General features: G+C 63.4%; 2 protein-coding genes across 2 annotated transcripts; both read left to right on the top strand.

Moving 5' to 3' along the window:
* The first annotated feature begins 888 nt into the window (after positions 1–888).
* LOC127393110 (digestive cysteine proteinase 1-like) lies at positions 889–7124 on the top strand. Its single transcript, XM_051637889.1, has 11 exons — positions 889–955; positions 2040–2099; positions 2311–2403; positions 2508–2680; positions 3615–3858; positions 3943–4138; positions 4842–5035; positions 5597–5688; positions 5768–5929; positions 6523–6712; positions 6924–7124. The coding sequence occupies exons 1-11, from the start codon at positions 904–906 to the stop codon at positions 7109–7111; spliced, it is 1644 nt and encodes a 547-aa protein (XP_051493849.1). The 5' UTR covers positions 889–903; the 3' UTR covers positions 7112–7124.
* A 1580-nt stretch (positions 7125–8704) lies between these two features.
* On the top strand, positions 8705–14235 carry LOC127393094 (digestive cysteine proteinase 1-like). The gene is made up of 11 exons (XM_051637842.1): positions 8705–8753; positions 9302–9361; positions 9604–9696; positions 9871–10043; positions 10466–10706; positions 11311–11512; positions 12006–12199; positions 12762–12853; positions 12933–13094; positions 13671–13860; positions 14048–14235. The coding sequence occupies exons 1-11, from the start codon at positions 8705–8707 to the stop codon at positions 14233–14235; spliced, it is 1644 nt and encodes a 547-aa protein (XP_051493802.1).
* Positions 14236–14875: the final 640 nt, after the last annotated feature.

Raw genomic sequence — 14875 nt, 5'->3', positions numbered from 1 at the left:
AGCAGGCAGCATGTGAGGGGGTGAGTCTGTCAAACCGTGGGGAGGGGGGCTGCCAAGGGCTCCCCCCTCATCCCTGGGAGGCACAGCCTGGCATGGGACAACCCCTTGGGGTGGGAGCCACTTGTGCACACACCTCTGAGTGTGCAGGACAGAAATGGGGCTGATGGCACATAACCCCCCCTCCCAGGAGTATCCCCGTCTCTGTCCCTGAGAAGGCTGGAGCCCCAGCATTGAGGGGCAGGGGAGCCCCCAAAACCTCCGGGGACAGGTGAGGGGGGGGAGGTGCGTGGCTTTGCCATGTTGTGGGAGATATTCCCTCACCTTGCTGGATGTGCCTCAGTTTCCCTCTTTGGAGTCAGAGAGGCTGAGCAGTGACTTGGGGGGGACGTGTGCCGTTTCCAGCACTCTGCCCAAACCCCGGGGGCTGGGTTGCCCATATTTCCTTGTGCCCCCACAGCTCATTCCTCCTTCCCCTCAAGCCTCCTCTTCCAGCAAAACTTACCCAGTGCTCCCAGTCTCAGCGCCTGGCTCGTTAATGCCTCCTGCCCGTCCCCCCAGCATCGGGGCTGCCTGGCAAAGAGCTCCCCAGCCCCAGGGAAACCCCCCCCCCCCTCCCCTTGCAGAAGAAGGGAGGTACAGCCCCAAACACCCCACTGTCCTCCCCCCACCCTGCTCCTTGGGGCTCACCCAGCACCTCCCGTCCCCCTGCAGCACCCGGCGTTGCTCCATCTCCCTCCGAGGGGACCCTGCCGGGACACGCTCTCCCTGTTGAGCACCCCGGGGTGCCCGGCACCTCCTCCTCCGGGGAGGGCCCCGGTTTTCGCATTGGCTCTGTCGGGTTTCGCCGCCGCCGGCTCTGGGTTAAAGCCGGGAGCTGGAGCTGGGCGAGCCGGGGTGGCCGGGATGGGTGCTCTCCGCTGGCTCGTGGCCTCCGTGCTCTGTGTCGCTGTCCAGGGTGAGTCCGTGTCCCGTGTGTCCTTCCCCCCCCCCGCTCCCACCATGGCACCGGCCCCACTGGGGACACCCTGGGGACAGGAGCTGGAGTCTCGCCCCCCCCTCCCCTCCCCTCCCCTCCCTGCTTTTCCCGGAATGCAACTTGGGGAAGTGGTTTCTTGCTTGTTGGGTCCCCAAATTTGCACTTCCCCCAAGAGTTGGGGGGGGAGAGGGGGGGTGCCTTGAGGGCTTGGTGTGGGGGCTGTAAATATAGGGCTAAATCGAGCTAGGTGGGCTTGAACCCACCCACAAGCTGAAGCCATTCCCTGCCTTTGCTGCCTGCAAGGAGCAGGCAGGGAAGCCGGGCAGGTTGTTGCTGGAAGCAGTGGGAGGGGACAGCGGGGACTGCGCCCCCCAGGACCCCCTTCTCGGGTGGGTGTAAAGTCGAGCAGGGGTCACCGGATCCACCGCTGCTCCTCCCATCCTGGGAATCAGGTCCTCAGAGCCAGGGTTCGATGGGCACCCATGGGACAGCCTGGGGTGCAGGGTGCTGGTCCCTGCCTGCACCGGGCTTGGGCTGCAGGAGCAGAACCGGGTCCGGTCCCGGCAGCACCTCCCGGTGAGGAGGAAGGTGCTGACGGAGGGAAAGGCCTGTTTCCAGCGGTGGGTGTGTTGGCGTGGGGTTGCACAAGCTGGGAGCCTGCAGGGAGCTTGGGAAGGTCACCAGGAGATGCCAGACGGGACTGGCCAGCTCCCCAGCACCCCTCAGCCGTGTCCTGCTTGTCAGGGAGTAGCTTGGCAGCATCTCCCCTCTTGGAAACATCACCCGTGGTCACCAGCCCTGGGGGTGACACTGCCTCACATGGGGATGTCACCCAGCAGCTGGGTTCCCTGGGGATGCTGGTGTGGTGACACGGTGCTGAGCCCTGGGGGGGTGTCAATGTGCTGGTGCCCTTTGCATGTGCCACCGGGGGTCTCATGGAGCTGCTTCCAGCCAAGTCCTCCCAGCCCACTGGAAGGGGAACATCAGCTGGGGCAGCTCCATCCCCTGCTCAGCCCTGGGGGGGCACAGCACCCTCTCACGCCCACCCTTCTCTGCCTTCCAGGAGAGGACCATGGGGTCTCCCACCCACGTCCTCAGTTTGGTTCCATCTACCACGTCAAAGGTAACAGGACCCCTTTGCTGGGGGGGAGCAGGGGATGTGCAGGACCAGGTCTTCCCAGTGTCCAACTGGGAAGCTGCCCACAGCTGGCTGCCTCTCCCTGACCCACAGGGACAGCAGCTTGGTCTGCTGCAGGTCTGGGGGGCTTGGGAAGGGATGTTGGGGTGCTGAGGCCTCGGGGTTGACCCGTGTCCCATACTTGGGGACCTTGCAGGTGTCATTAACCTGCCCTATGCTGAGATTGAGGAGCCCTTTGAAGCCTGGTACAACCAGACAGGAAACAAGAGCCGGATCCAGTATTATGATGGTAAGCAGGCATCAGCTCCAGAGTGTGCCCATCCCACCCCAGTTCCATCCCTGAGGATGCAGGCAGGACCACCGTGCCTCAGTTTCCCCTTCCTGCTGGCCCAGGGGAGGTGATAACCTACCAGCTGGCAGCGGTGAAGCCTTATGGGATGCTGTACAAGATCACACCAGAGACCACGGAGAAGGAGGTGAACACCAGGAAATGCTTCCAGCTGCCTGGCACCAAGGAGGATGTGGTCAAGGCTCAGAGTGTCTTCCCCAACATGGATGGCTTCAAGGTGAGGAACACCAGAGCCTGGATCCCACCAGCTGCTCTGAGCATCTTCACACTCCAGATAGGAGCACTGGGCAGCTCCTCTCCATCCCAGGGATGCAGGGTGCTGGGACAGGCCAGGACACGTCCCCCCACCCCAGGGCATAGGGAGGGTCACTTCTCCACCTGGATCAGGGCTGGACTCCCCAGCTCCTTTCCCAACCCCAGCAGCCGTGTTGGGACGTGTCGCAGCCCACACGGGCGCCGGCGTTTCGGGGTGGCTCGGGCAAGTCCCTGCACGGCAGCTCAGCAGGGCTGGAAGCAACAGGGGGGGTGGGTACAGGGCACGTGCAACGGGGACACTACCCTGTCCCCCAGCTGGACACCGACCAGGGCACATGCCTGTGGGGTGAGAGCTTGGAAACATGGAAGGAAGACATGAGGAGGAAATTCTTGGGTGTGAGGGTGGTGAGAGCCTGGCCCAGGTTGCCCAGGGAAGCTGTGGCTGCCCCATCCCTGGCAGTGTTGAAGGGCAGGTTGGATGGGGCTTGGAGCGACCTGGGCTGGTGGGAGGTGTCCCTGCCCATGCAGGGGGTTGGAACCAGATGATCTTTAAGGTTTCCAACTCAAACCAGTCTAGGATTTTGTGATTCTATGAAAAAACAGGAGTCTTTTGGATGAGGTGGTACAGCCAGGCCACCCAACTATGGGAGAACTGCGTGCCCCCCAGCACCACTGAGCCAGGCAGAGGGTCTGCCCTGTGTTGCCCCCCAAATCCTTACCCAACTTTCCACCCCATGGCCACGTAAGATCTGGCCCAAGAGCCCTGTGCAAGGTGCTGTACTTGCTCTGGGAGGAATGGGCTCCTGTGGAGGTGTTGGGTGGGAAGGAAGAAGCACACGCGGGGTGGTTTGGGATCTTACCCAGAGCCCCCCTTCCCTGATGCCCTGTCCCCCCAGTTCCTGCGGGAGGAGTACTACCGGGGCCGGTACTGCGCCGTCTGGCAGAACATCACCCACCGGGAGAAGAAGAAGAATGTCTACACTCTGTGGGTGACCAACTCCAGCTGCGGGGTGGCCCCTGTCCACTATGAGATGCAGGGCTACAACAGCCTGCTGGGCTCCCACTACGACAAGTACGAGATCTCCTACACTGACTTCGACAACAGCTTCCCCTCCTCCATCTTTGACCCCCCTGTCAACGGTGAGCTGGAGCTGGGTTCCCTCCAGTCCTTCCCCACGTGGGGGTCAGGCTGGTGGCATCTGGCTGATGTTCTTGCTCCTCCAGAGACGAAGAAGTGTGGGGTGCTGCCAGGGAGCGTGGCAGAGCACCGGGTCCTGGCAAACCCCATGGAGGACCTGGTGGGACGTCACGAGCCTCGGGCCCACCAGGTCTTCCACCATTACCGCAGGCGGCTGGGGAGGAGGTACAGCTCTGTGAGGGAGCAGGAGCACAGGCAGAGCATCTTCGTCCACAACATGAGGTAGGGGCAGATGTGGGGGGCGGGAAGGATGCTGATCAGCCCTTGTGGATATGGGGAGCACCTGGGCATGGATGGCTGCACTGTCAACTGAGTGGTTTCAAGGTGGTCAGGGCTGGAAGGGACCTCTGGAGATCATCCAGTCCTACCCCTGCTAGAGCAGGATCCCCTAGAGCAGATCCCACAGGAACACATCCAGGTGGGTTTGGAATGTCTCCAGGGATGGAGACTCCACAGCCTCCCTGGGCAGCCTGTCCCAGGGCTCTGGTACCCTCACAGTCAAGAAGTATTTTCTCATATTTAGGTTCAACCTCCTGTGCTCCAGTTTGTGCCCATTGCCCCTTGTCCTGTCACTGGGCACCACAGAGAAGAGTCCGGCCCATCCTCCTGCCACCCCTGTAGATATTGACCAGCACTGATCAGATCCCCCCTCAGCCTCCTCCTCTCCAGCTGAGCAGCCCCAGCTCTCCCAGCCTCTCCTCACAGGCAGATGCTCCAGTCCCCTCAGCATCTCAGTGCCCTGTGCTGGGCTCTCTCCAGTAGTTCCTTCTCCTTCCTGAACTGGGCAGCCCAGAACTGAACCCAGCATTCCACATGTGGCCTCACCAGCGCAGAGAGGGAGGAGAACTTCCTTTGACCTACCGGCCGGGCTGGTGGGGGATGGCGCTGGGTGCTGCTCGATGCCATCCCGGTGGGTTTTCCGCAGGTTCGTGCACTCGAGGAACCGCGCGGCGCTCTCCTACACGCTGGCTCTGAACCACCTGGCCGACCGCACGCCCCGGGAGCTGGCGGCTCTGCGGGGCCGGCGCCGCAGCGGGACCCCCAACCACGGGCAGCCCTTCCCCAGCCAGCTCTACGCCGGCCTCATCCTGCCCGAGAGCCTGGACTGGCGCATGTACGGTGGGTGCGGGGATGGGGGGACGCGGGCTCTCCCGGCCGGGCTGCTGCCCGACGACCTCGGCTCCTCATCTGGGCCAGCACGAGGCCGAGCGAGCCGTCCCGCTCGCTGCCACCCCTCTGGGGAGCCCCTGGGCTGCTGCTGTCCCTCGGGACCCCCGGCTCCCCGCGGAGCCCTCTCTGGGCCCTCAGGAGCCCGTGGGGCTACAACGGCCCTTGGCCCCCCCAGCTTCCCGTGCCCCCCGCTCTGCTCAGCCCCTGGCAGATGGACGAAGGGCTCAGCTGCCACTTGGCCCCTGCTCGGCCGCGTGCCCCAGATGGGAGGTGGTGCCACATCTGGGTGGTGTTTCCCCTCCTGTCCCCGCCAGCTGGGAGGGACACCCCCACCCAAGGGGGGTGCAGGCTCCTGCAGGTTTGCTGCTGCATCCACCCCCCTCGGCACCGAGCCCTGCGCTGCCTCTGGGAGCGCAGCCAGTCCTCGACTCCTGCCTCGGTGTCCCTGCCTGCTGCCCTCACCTCCTGCTGCCACCACAGCCTCTCACTGCACCCCAAAACTGTCCCCAGGCGCCGTGACCCCCGTCAAGGACCAGGCTGTCTGTGGCTCCTGCTGGAGCTTTGCTACCACGGGGGCCATGGAGGGTGCCCTTTTCCTCAAGGTGAGAGCAGGGACGGGCGCCACGGCCGGGGGGTCTGCAGGGTGCTTGTCCCCATCCCCACGGCGTGTCCCCCCCGCAGACCGGCGTGCTGACCCCCCTGTCCCAGCAAGTCCTGATCGACTGCTCCTGGGGCTTCGGGAACTACGCCTGCGACGGGGGCGAGGAGTGGAGAGCCTACGAGTGGATCAAGAAACACGGCGGCATCGCCAGCACCGAGTCCTACGGCACGTACAAGGGGCAGGTGAGGGTGGCCCCGTGTCCTTGGTGGGGTCCCCCAGATCTCAGGACGGACCATGAGGGGTGATCAGGGTCAATCTGAGGTGCTAATGGGCTCTGGAGATGGGGAGGTCACTTCCATCCCAAGGCACCAGGGTCCCTGTGGTTGAAAGCACAATCCAAAGCCAAGCCCCAGGGCTCGGCTGGGTGGTTTCATCACCCCGTGCCTCAGTTTCTCCTCTTGCAAAACAGAGACAAAGCTCCTCCACCCATGGGTGGTGCCATGGGTCCCTCCATACCCTGGGGTGCAGGAATGGAGCAGGGCTGCCTGGGGACAGGGATGTGGCTGCAAAACACAGGCAACAGTCCCCCCAGGGCTGTGGGTGTGGAGTCGGCTCCCCCCGCTGCGTGTGGGCAACATGGTGTCCCTGCAGCAACTGGGACGATGTCCCCACCATGGTGGGCAAGAGAGGACAGAGGGACCAGAGCCAGGACCTTGTCACAGCCCGAGTCCCAGATCACTCCCTGCATCAGAGCAGCCACAGTGGGCAGGGTCCCTGGGAGGGGACCTGCAGGCTCCAGATGACACAGTGTCCCCATCTTCCCCTCTTGCCCCAGAACGGGTTGTGCCACTACAACCAGTCTGAGATGCTGGCCAAGATCACGGGCTACGTCAACGTCACCTCGGGCAACATCACGGCGGTCAAAGCTGCCATCTACAAGCACGGCCCCGTGGCCGTCAGCATCGATGCCTCCCACAGGACCTTCTCCTTCTACTCCAATGGCATCTACTATGAGCCCAAGTGTGGTGAGTCAGGTGGCACGTGGGGCACGGGGGGACCTGGGTGCCCAAGGAGATGCCAGGACATGTGGGATCCACTCCTTGTTTGAGCATCTTGGACAGGGGTGGAAGAGGGGACCGGTTTGGCAGCCCTCCCAGCAGGCAGGCCAGGGAACAGGGATGATCTCTGGGCAGGGATGATCTCCAGATGAGCCATGTCCCATGTCCTCCCCTACAGCAAACACACCAGGAATGCTGGACCATGCAGTGCTGGCCGTGGGCTATGGAGTCCTTCAAGGAGAGACCTACTGGCTCATCAAGAACTCCTGGTCCACGTACTGGGGCAACGATGGCTACATCCTCATGGCCATGAAGGACAACAACTGTGGTGTGGCCACTGAAGCCACCTACCCCATCTTGGCCTGAGCCACCTCAGGGCAGGGAGAGCCCTTAGTGCTGTTTTTGGACCCATCCCCCAGATCAGGCTCCTTGAGATGACACAAGAAGAAGCTGGGGACATGGTGGGACAGGGCCATGGGGTGCTGGACAAGGACCCAGCTGGGAACTTGCCAATAAAGACCCTGGAAAAAAATACTGGTTTGCTTCTGCAGGAGGGATTTGCCTTTGCAGCCTGCTGTGTGACAGGTCCCTTGTCCTCAGGCTTGTTTTCTCTGTCCCCTGGAACGGCAGAGGGGCCTCCTGGGGAGGAGACAGGGCTGCCTGGCAGAGCCAGCTGGCTCTCTCCCAGTCCCAGACACCCAGGGCAAGGGGAGCAGCTTTTCCAGCCTTATCTCCTGAGGTGGAGCACAAACAACCCCAGGGATTTCTGCTGAGAGGGGAAATTCCTGCCTTGGGGTGGTGGGGATGGGGGAAGGCAGCAGCCTCTGCCCCACTGCCCTGCTCCCTGGTGTGGTTACGGGTGAGGATGTCACCAGGGGAGCTGCCAGGCTCCCTGTCACCCCCTGGGGCTGCTCCTCTCCAGGGAAAGACACTTTACACCATGGCCATGGCTCACTTGGGTGCTCCTGGTTTGGATTCCAGCCCTCCTGGGAGAAGGGGGATCACTGCACCAGGAGCCTGCAGAGAGGGTGGGAAGTTCTCCTGCTGGGCTCCCATCTCTACCTCCCCAGGCAGGCTGCACTTGGGGCACTGGTGGTCCCCTGGGGAGGGGCAGCAGCCCAGTACCCAGGGGTGCAGTCAAATCCAGCCTGGGGGCATGTGTGGCCAGCCCAGGCTGAGCCCTTATCAGCTTTGTTTTGGGTTCCCTGTCACCTTGGGCTGGGGGCCAAGCTGGGTGGGCAGCAAGTGGGAGGGGTGAAGGCCACTCTGCTCCTCTCCTCCCCAGGTCTGTTATTCCTTGTAATCCTGACATTTCATCTACATCTTTCCCCTTTTTGCAACTAACCCCCACCCCCCCCCCCTCCTAAAATTGCAGCCCTGGGCTTGCCCTGATGGGATACCCAGAAGGGTACAGGGCTGCCAACAGGCCCCATCTCCCCAGGGCTTTGGTGGGGACACCTTGGGCCCTGTTCCAGGAGGGCAGGGAGCACCCTAAGGGGCTTTGGGGGTGTCTGGCAGGGTCTCACCACACCCCTTTGCACCAGGGTGCTGCAGTTGCTCCCCCCTGCTCACAGCACGCTGCCTGCAACCTCCTCATGGGGAGGGTGGGAGCACAGGGACACCCCCAGCACCCATCACTGAGCCCCCAACCCATGGGGTGCCCACCCAGGTCCCAGGGAATGACCCTCCCATGGGGGAGGTCTGGGTCCCACCCTGCTCCCCCATATCCCGAGCCCCCCAAACACATGGTATCAGCACCCACCTTGCTGTGGGTGGGAAAGGCACCCATGGGTGCTCTGGGGGGTGACATAAAGCCACGCCACCCCCCCCCCCCCTTTGGTCCAGCCACTGAAGGACAGGGCTTTGCCTGTTGGCTGCCAGCAGCTCCCTGCCCACCCACCCGGGGCATTTAAGGCACCCGTGGATCCAGGGCAGCAGGGTAGGGCTGGGGGGTGCAGGATGGAGGGGCTGGGGGGGCTGCTGGTGCTGGGGGCTGCCCTGCTGCTGGGTGAGCACCCACCCTGGCTGGGCTCGAGGTGGGACACACACACACAGGGATGCTGTGCCCCCATCATGGGGTGATGCCATCCTGCCCCTCAGCCTGGGCACTGCGGTGGTCCTGGGCTGCTGGGGGGGTCCTTACCCCTTGGGGTGGGGGGGCTGCACTGTCCCTGTGCCCGTGCCTGGAGCAGGGGCAGTGGGCACACGCTGCCTGTGGGATATGGGGGTTCATGTGGTTGCTCCTCACCCTCTGGGGTACATGAGGGGGCTTTGGGGTGTCCCCGAGCCGGCCGCACCCACCGAGAGGGGGGTGTGGGGGTGGCTCTGGATCAGCCAGAGGGCTGGCAGAGGAGTGGGGACCCCTAAATTGGGGACCTCCAGTGCCTGCCCTGCCCAGGCAGATGGGAGCTCATCCATCCCTGCCACCAGCAGGGGCTCCCCCGGGTCTGTCCCCTGGGTCTGTCTCCCCAGCTCTGAGGGGTGACAGTGAAGGGGGGAGGGGGGTTAACCAGCAGCATAAAGGGGTTTGGGAGATGGTTCTGTTTTTCCTTCCAGGAGCAGAGTGCAAAGGTCCTCCAGAGAAACCCACATTTGGGGACATCTACCATGTCACAGGTACTGCTCGGGGACGGTGACTCCCTCGGGGACGGTGCCCAAGGAGGTCCTGACCCTCCAGCCACCACCAGGTGTGGCTCCAGTTCCCCCCTGGAACCGGGGGCTGGAGGACATCACTGCCGTGGGTGGGGGCAGGGGGTGATGGCGTGGGGACCCAGGGCATGGGGATGGGGTGGGGGAGAGGGTGTCCCTGGGACTGAGTCCCCCTCAGCCCCCCAAGCCTGGCCCCTCTCTGCCCACAGGTGTCCTCAGCCTGCCCTACGCAGAGATCCAGGAGCCCTTTGAAGCCTGGTACAACCTCACCGGGGGCAAGAGCCGCATCCAGTACTACGGTGGTGGGTGCAGGGGGGTCCCACCCAGCCCTCACCAGCCTCTCCTCACCACCCACCCCGTGCCAGCCCCCTCCTTCTGCCCCAGGACCTTTGGGTGCTCCTGCAAAGCCCCAGGAGCTATCACCACGCCAGGATCCGGGGGCTTGGCTTGCCCTCAGCGCTGTCCCCCATCCCCAGGTCAAGTTGTCACCTACCAGTTCGGCTCCATCAAGCCCTTTGGCGCCAGCTTCAAGGTGACCCCCGAGACCACGGAGACAGAGGTCAACGTTCGCAAGTGCTTCTGCATCAACGGCACCGACGGGGACCTCATCACCCCACAGAGTGTCTTCCCCAGCCTGGAGAACTTCAAGGTGAGCTCCAAACATGGTCCTCCAGGATCAAAGAACCATAGAACGTACAGGGTTGGAAAGGGTCATCTCCTCACCCAGGGTCATCTACCCCAGCCCCCCCTGCAGTGCACAGGGACCTTTTTAACTAGATCAAGTTGCTCAGAGCCTGGTCAAGCCTGACCTGGAACGTTTCCAGGGATGGAGCCTCCACCACCTCTCTGGGCAACCTGTTCAAGAGATGTGGGACAGGGCAGGGGAGGGGACAAGGAACCCCCATGGGTATGGGGTGGAACTGAGGAGGCAAACCAACCTTCTCCAGCTGGGTAAACTCAAGGCTGGATGTGGCCATGGGTGATGAAGGTGTTGGGGTGCCACCACCACGGGGGGGGCTCACCAGGTGCCGGCGAGTCCCCCCTGGTCCCCAACACGTGCTCTGTGCCCAGCGGGTGCGGGAGGAGCGTTTCCGTGGGCAGCCCTGCACCGTCTGGCAGAACATCTCCTACTGGGGCCACAAGAAGAACATCAACACCCTGTGGGTGGGCAGCTCTGCCCACGGCCCCCGGCCCCTGCACTACGAGGTGCGCGGCTTCAACCGCCTCCTGGGCTCCCACTACGACCAGTATGAGATCCATTACTCCTCCTTCAGCCACCACTTCCCCCCCAGCATCTTCCAGCTCCCCCAGGGTGAGTGCCTGTCGTGGGGGCTGCCACCAAAACGCAGCACCCCTCCCACCTTCTGCATTTGGGGTTTTTTTCAGTTGTTTGGAGAGGTTTGGGAGGAGAGGGAGTCATAGAATCCCAGACTGCTTAGGGTTGGAAGGGACCTTCAAGACCATCCAGTCCCAACCCCCTGCATGGGCAGGGACACCTCCCACCAGCCCAGGCTGCTCCAAGCCCCATCCAACCTGCCCTTCAACACTGCCAGGGATGGGGCAGCCACAGCTTCCCTGGGCAGCCTGGGCCAGGCTCTCACCACCCTCACACCCAAGAATTTCCTCCTCATCTCCAACCTCCATCTCCCCTCTGCCAGTTTTAATCCACCCCCCTTGTCCTCTCCCTCCCTGCCCTTGTCCCAAGTCCCTCCCCAGCTTTCCTGGAGCCCCTTCAGGCACTGGAAGGTGCTCTAAGGTCTCCCTGGAGCCTTCTCTTCTCCAAGCTGAACAACCAGCAGGAATGAACAGCCCTGCTGGTTCTGGGGGTGATGATGCTGTGCATCCCAGCTGGGGGGGCCCAGGAGAGCTCTGTCCCCACTCGGGAGGCATCAGCCACCATCCGTGTCTCATGGCAGGGGTGCAGTGTGAGCAGTGGCCCAGGGCTGGCCCCGAGCACCGCGTGGTGGCCAACCCCATGCAGGAGTTTGTGGGGAGGGCGTCAGAGACGGATCAGATCCACCACCACCTCTTCCACCACTTCAAGGAGCGGTTTGGGAAGAGCTACAGCAGCCAGGAGGAGCACGAGCACCGCAAGCAGACCTTCATCCACAACATGAGGTACAGGCTGCCAGGGGGACGGGCTGGGGGGTCATATCATGGAATCCCAGACTGGTTTGGGTCAGAAGGCTGGTTAAAAACCATCTAGATCCAACCTCCCTGCCCGGGCAGGGACACCTCCCACTAGAGCAGGTTGCTGAAGGCCCCATCCAACCTGGTCTTGAAGACCTCAAAGGAAGGGGCATCCACAACCTCCCTGGGCATCCTGTCCCAGCATCCCACCACCCTCACAGGGAAGAACTTTTTCCTAATGCCCAACCTGAATGTCCCCTCTTTAAGCTTCAGAGCAATGCCCCTAGTCCTCTCACTACACACCCAGCTCAAAAGCCCTAACCCGGCTTCCTTGTAGCCCCCCCTCCACCTATTGCAACGTTGCTATAAAGACCAGGTTGCTCCAAGCCCCATCCAACCCTCCCTTCGACCCTCCCAGGGGTGAGGCAGGGACGGGGTGGCCACAGCAGCCCCCACTGCCCTCTCTTGTCCCCCACGCCAGGTTCGTGCACTCGAGGAACCGCGCGGCGCTCTCCTACACGCTGGCTCTGAACCACCTGGCCGACCGCACGCCCCGGGAGCTGGCGGCTCTGCGGGGCCGGCGCCGCAGCGGGACCCCCAACCACGGGCAGCCCTTCCCCAGCCAGCTCTACGCCGGCCTCATCCTGCCCGAGAGCCTGGACTGGCGCATGTACGGTGGGTGCGGGGATGGGGGGACGCGGGCTCTCCCGGCCGGGCTGCTGCCCGACGACCTCGGCTCCTCGTCTGGGCCAGCACGAGGCCGAGCGAGCCGTCCCGCTCGCTGCCACCCCTCTGGGGAGCCCCTGGGCTGCTGCTGTCCCTCGGGACCCCCGGCTCCCCGCGGAGCCCCCTCTGGGCCCTCAGGAGCCCGTGGGGCTACAACGGCCCTTGGCCCCCCCCAGCTTCCCGTGCCCCCCGCTCTGCTCAGCCCCCGGCAGATGGACGAAGGGCTCAGCTGCCACTTGGCCCCTGCTCGGCCGCGTGCCCCAGATGGGAGGTGGTGCCACATCTGGGTGGTGTTTCCCCTCCTGTCCCCGCCAGCTGGGAGGGACACCCCCACCCAAGGGGGGTGCAGGCTCCTGCAGGTTTGCTGCTGCATCCACCCCCCTCGGCACCGAGCCCTGCGCTGCCTCTGGGAGCGCAGCCAGTCCTCGACTCCTGCCTCGGTGTCCCTGCCTGCTGCCCTCACCTCCTGCTGCCACCACAGCCTCTCACTGCACCCCAAAACTGTCCCCAGGCGCCGTGACCCCCGTCAAGGACCAGGCTGTCTGTGGCTCCTGCTGGAGCTTTGCTACCACGGGGGCCATGGAGGGTGCCCTTTTCCTCAAGGTGAGAGCAGGGACGGGCGCCACGGCCGGGGGGTCTGCAGGGTGCTTGTCCCCATCCCCACGGCGTGTCCCCCCCACAGACCGGCGTGCTGACCCCCCTGTCCCAGCAAGTCCTGATCGACTGCTCCTGGGGCTTCGGGAACTACGCCTGCGACGGGGGCGAGGAGTGGAGAGCCTACGAGTGGATCAAGAAACACGGCGGCATCGCCAGCACCGAGTCCTACGGGCCCTACCTGGGGCAGGTGAGGGTGGCAGCCCCACTCAGGAGGGGCTGCAGTACAACCCCCTCCTCAGTTCTTCTCCTCAGCAGCAGAGGGAGGCTCTGATTTGATTTATGGATGCTCCTGAGCTGATCCACTCTCTCCTTCCCCCTTGCCAGGGTGGGTTGGACACCCCCCTTCTCCTCTGGGACATGTTCAACCTGATGAGAAGGCTCCAGGGAGACCTTAGAGCACCTTCTAGCGCCTGAAGGGGCTCCAGGAAAGCTGGGGAGGGACTTGGGACAAGGGCAGGGAGGGAGAGGACAAGGGGGATGGATTAAAACTGGCAGAGGGGAGATGGAGGCTGGACATGAGGAGGAAATTCTTGTGTGTGAGGGTGGTGAGAGCCTGGCCCAGGTTGCCCAGGGAAGCTGTGGCTGCCCCATCCCTGGCAGTGTTGAAGGGCAGGTTGGATGGGGCTTGGAGCAGCCTGGGCTGGTGGGAGGTGTCCCTGCCCATGCAGGGGGGTGGGACTGGATGATCTTTAAGGTTTCCAACCCAAACCAGTCTGGGACCCTATGACCTGGGTGCCACCTCAGCCTTTCCCTCTCCTCCCAGAACGGCTACTGCCACTACAACCAGTCGGAGCTGCTGGCCCAGCTCTCTGGCTATGCCCTGCTGGAGCCGGGCAGCTCGGCGGCGCTGAAGGCCGCGCTGGCCAAGCACGGCCCCGTGGCCGTCAACATCGACGCCTCACACAAGTCCTTCGCCTTCTACGCCAGCGGCGTCTATGAGGAGCCCCTCTGTGGTGAGTCCAGCCACCCAGGAGGCCCCGTGTCCCGCTCCTCAGGGCTGGGAGAGGCGGCGATATTTGCAGGGTGGGATTGGCCTCCCCGCTGAGCTCCCAGCAGGGGATTCGGGGCCACTCGCTGCGTCCTCCAGCCCCAAGGGAGGAGGACTGAGATGGCTCCGTTTCCTTCTCTCCTCCTGGCCAGGAAATGAGGTGTCAGCTCTGGACCATGCAGTGCTGGCCGTGGGCTACGGGGTCCTGCATGGCAAGAGCTACTGGCTCATCAAGAACTCCTGGTCCACGTACTGGGGCAACGATGGCTACATCCTCATGGCCATGAAGGACAACAACTGTGGCGTGGCCACTGCTGCCTCCTTCCCCATCCTGGCCTGATAGGACACGGCCCCACGTGTGTTCTGTCCCCTCCACGTCTCCCTAGGCAGCTCCAGATGGAGAAGGGCCTGGCAGAGGGACGTGGGACCCCAGGAGATGGCTGTGGGGCAGAGGGGGGCAGCTCAGCTGGGAGGTTGGTGGATGCTCCCAGGCCTCTGGAGAGGATATTTCCCATTTTGGCAATAAAAGCCTGCAGAAGTGATCCTGTCTGTCATCTGGGGTGTCTTCTGCCTCCCTGACCCATCCCATGCTGACCGCAGCCTTCTGCAGCCCTTTGTGTGATGAGTTTCACCCAGTGCTCAGCCCAGGCTCAACCTTGGTTGGGTTACATGCATCCTAACCCCAGAGCTTTTTGTGCCACCCCCAGAAATGTCACCAGCCCCTTCCCCAGTAGTGGGAAGGAGCCTGAACCCACCCTGAGAAGCTGGGCTGGGCTCAGGGCCCTTCTGTTCTCAATTGGACTCTGCCCCGTCCTGACAACCAGCATCACACCAGAAGAAGGGAGCTGCTCCCACCAGAGAACATGGTCCCCAGTGCCCAGGGCCTCTTGGGACACCTGGGTCCTCTGCTCAGCCTGTCACCAGGCTTCTACATGGGTCAGTGCTTGGTGACTCAGTTTCCCCACTCATCTTGGGGGGAA

Source organism: Apus apus, chromosome 21 (genome assembly GCF_020740795.1).
Source record: "Apus apus isolate bApuApu2 chromosome 21, bApuApu2.pri.cur, whole genome shotgun sequence".
NCBI classification, from domain to species: Eukaryota; Metazoa; Chordata; class Aves; order Apodiformes; family Apodidae; genus Apus; species Apus apus.
This window is presented reverse-complemented; position numbering and strand designations above follow the sequence as displayed.

Coding starts and splice junctions, on each gene's coding strand:
- LOC127393110 (XM_051637889.1), top strand. CDS start 904: ATGGGTGCTCTCCGCTGGCTCGTGGCCTCCGTGCTCTGTGTCGCTGTC. Junction 2,404..2,507: donor CCGGATCCAGTATTATGATG/GTAAGCAGGCAT, acceptor CTGCTGGCCCAG/GGGAGGTGATAACCTACCAG. Junction 5,930..6,522: donor ACGGCACGTACAAGGGGCAG/GTGAGGGTGGCC, acceptor CTCTTGCCCCAG/AACGGGTTGTGCCACTACAA.
- LOC127393094 (XM_051637842.1), top strand. CDS start 8,705: ATGGAGGGGCTGGGGGGGCTGCTGGTGCTGGGGGCTGCCCTGCTGCTG. Junction 8,754..9,301: donor GGGGGCTGCCCTGCTGCTGG/GTGAGCACCCAC, acceptor TTTTCCTTCCAG/GAGCAGAGTGCAAAGGTCCT. Junction 11,513..12,005: donor ACCTTCATCCACAACATGAG/GTACAGGCTGCC, acceptor CCCCCACGCCAG/GTTCGTGCACTCGAGGAACC.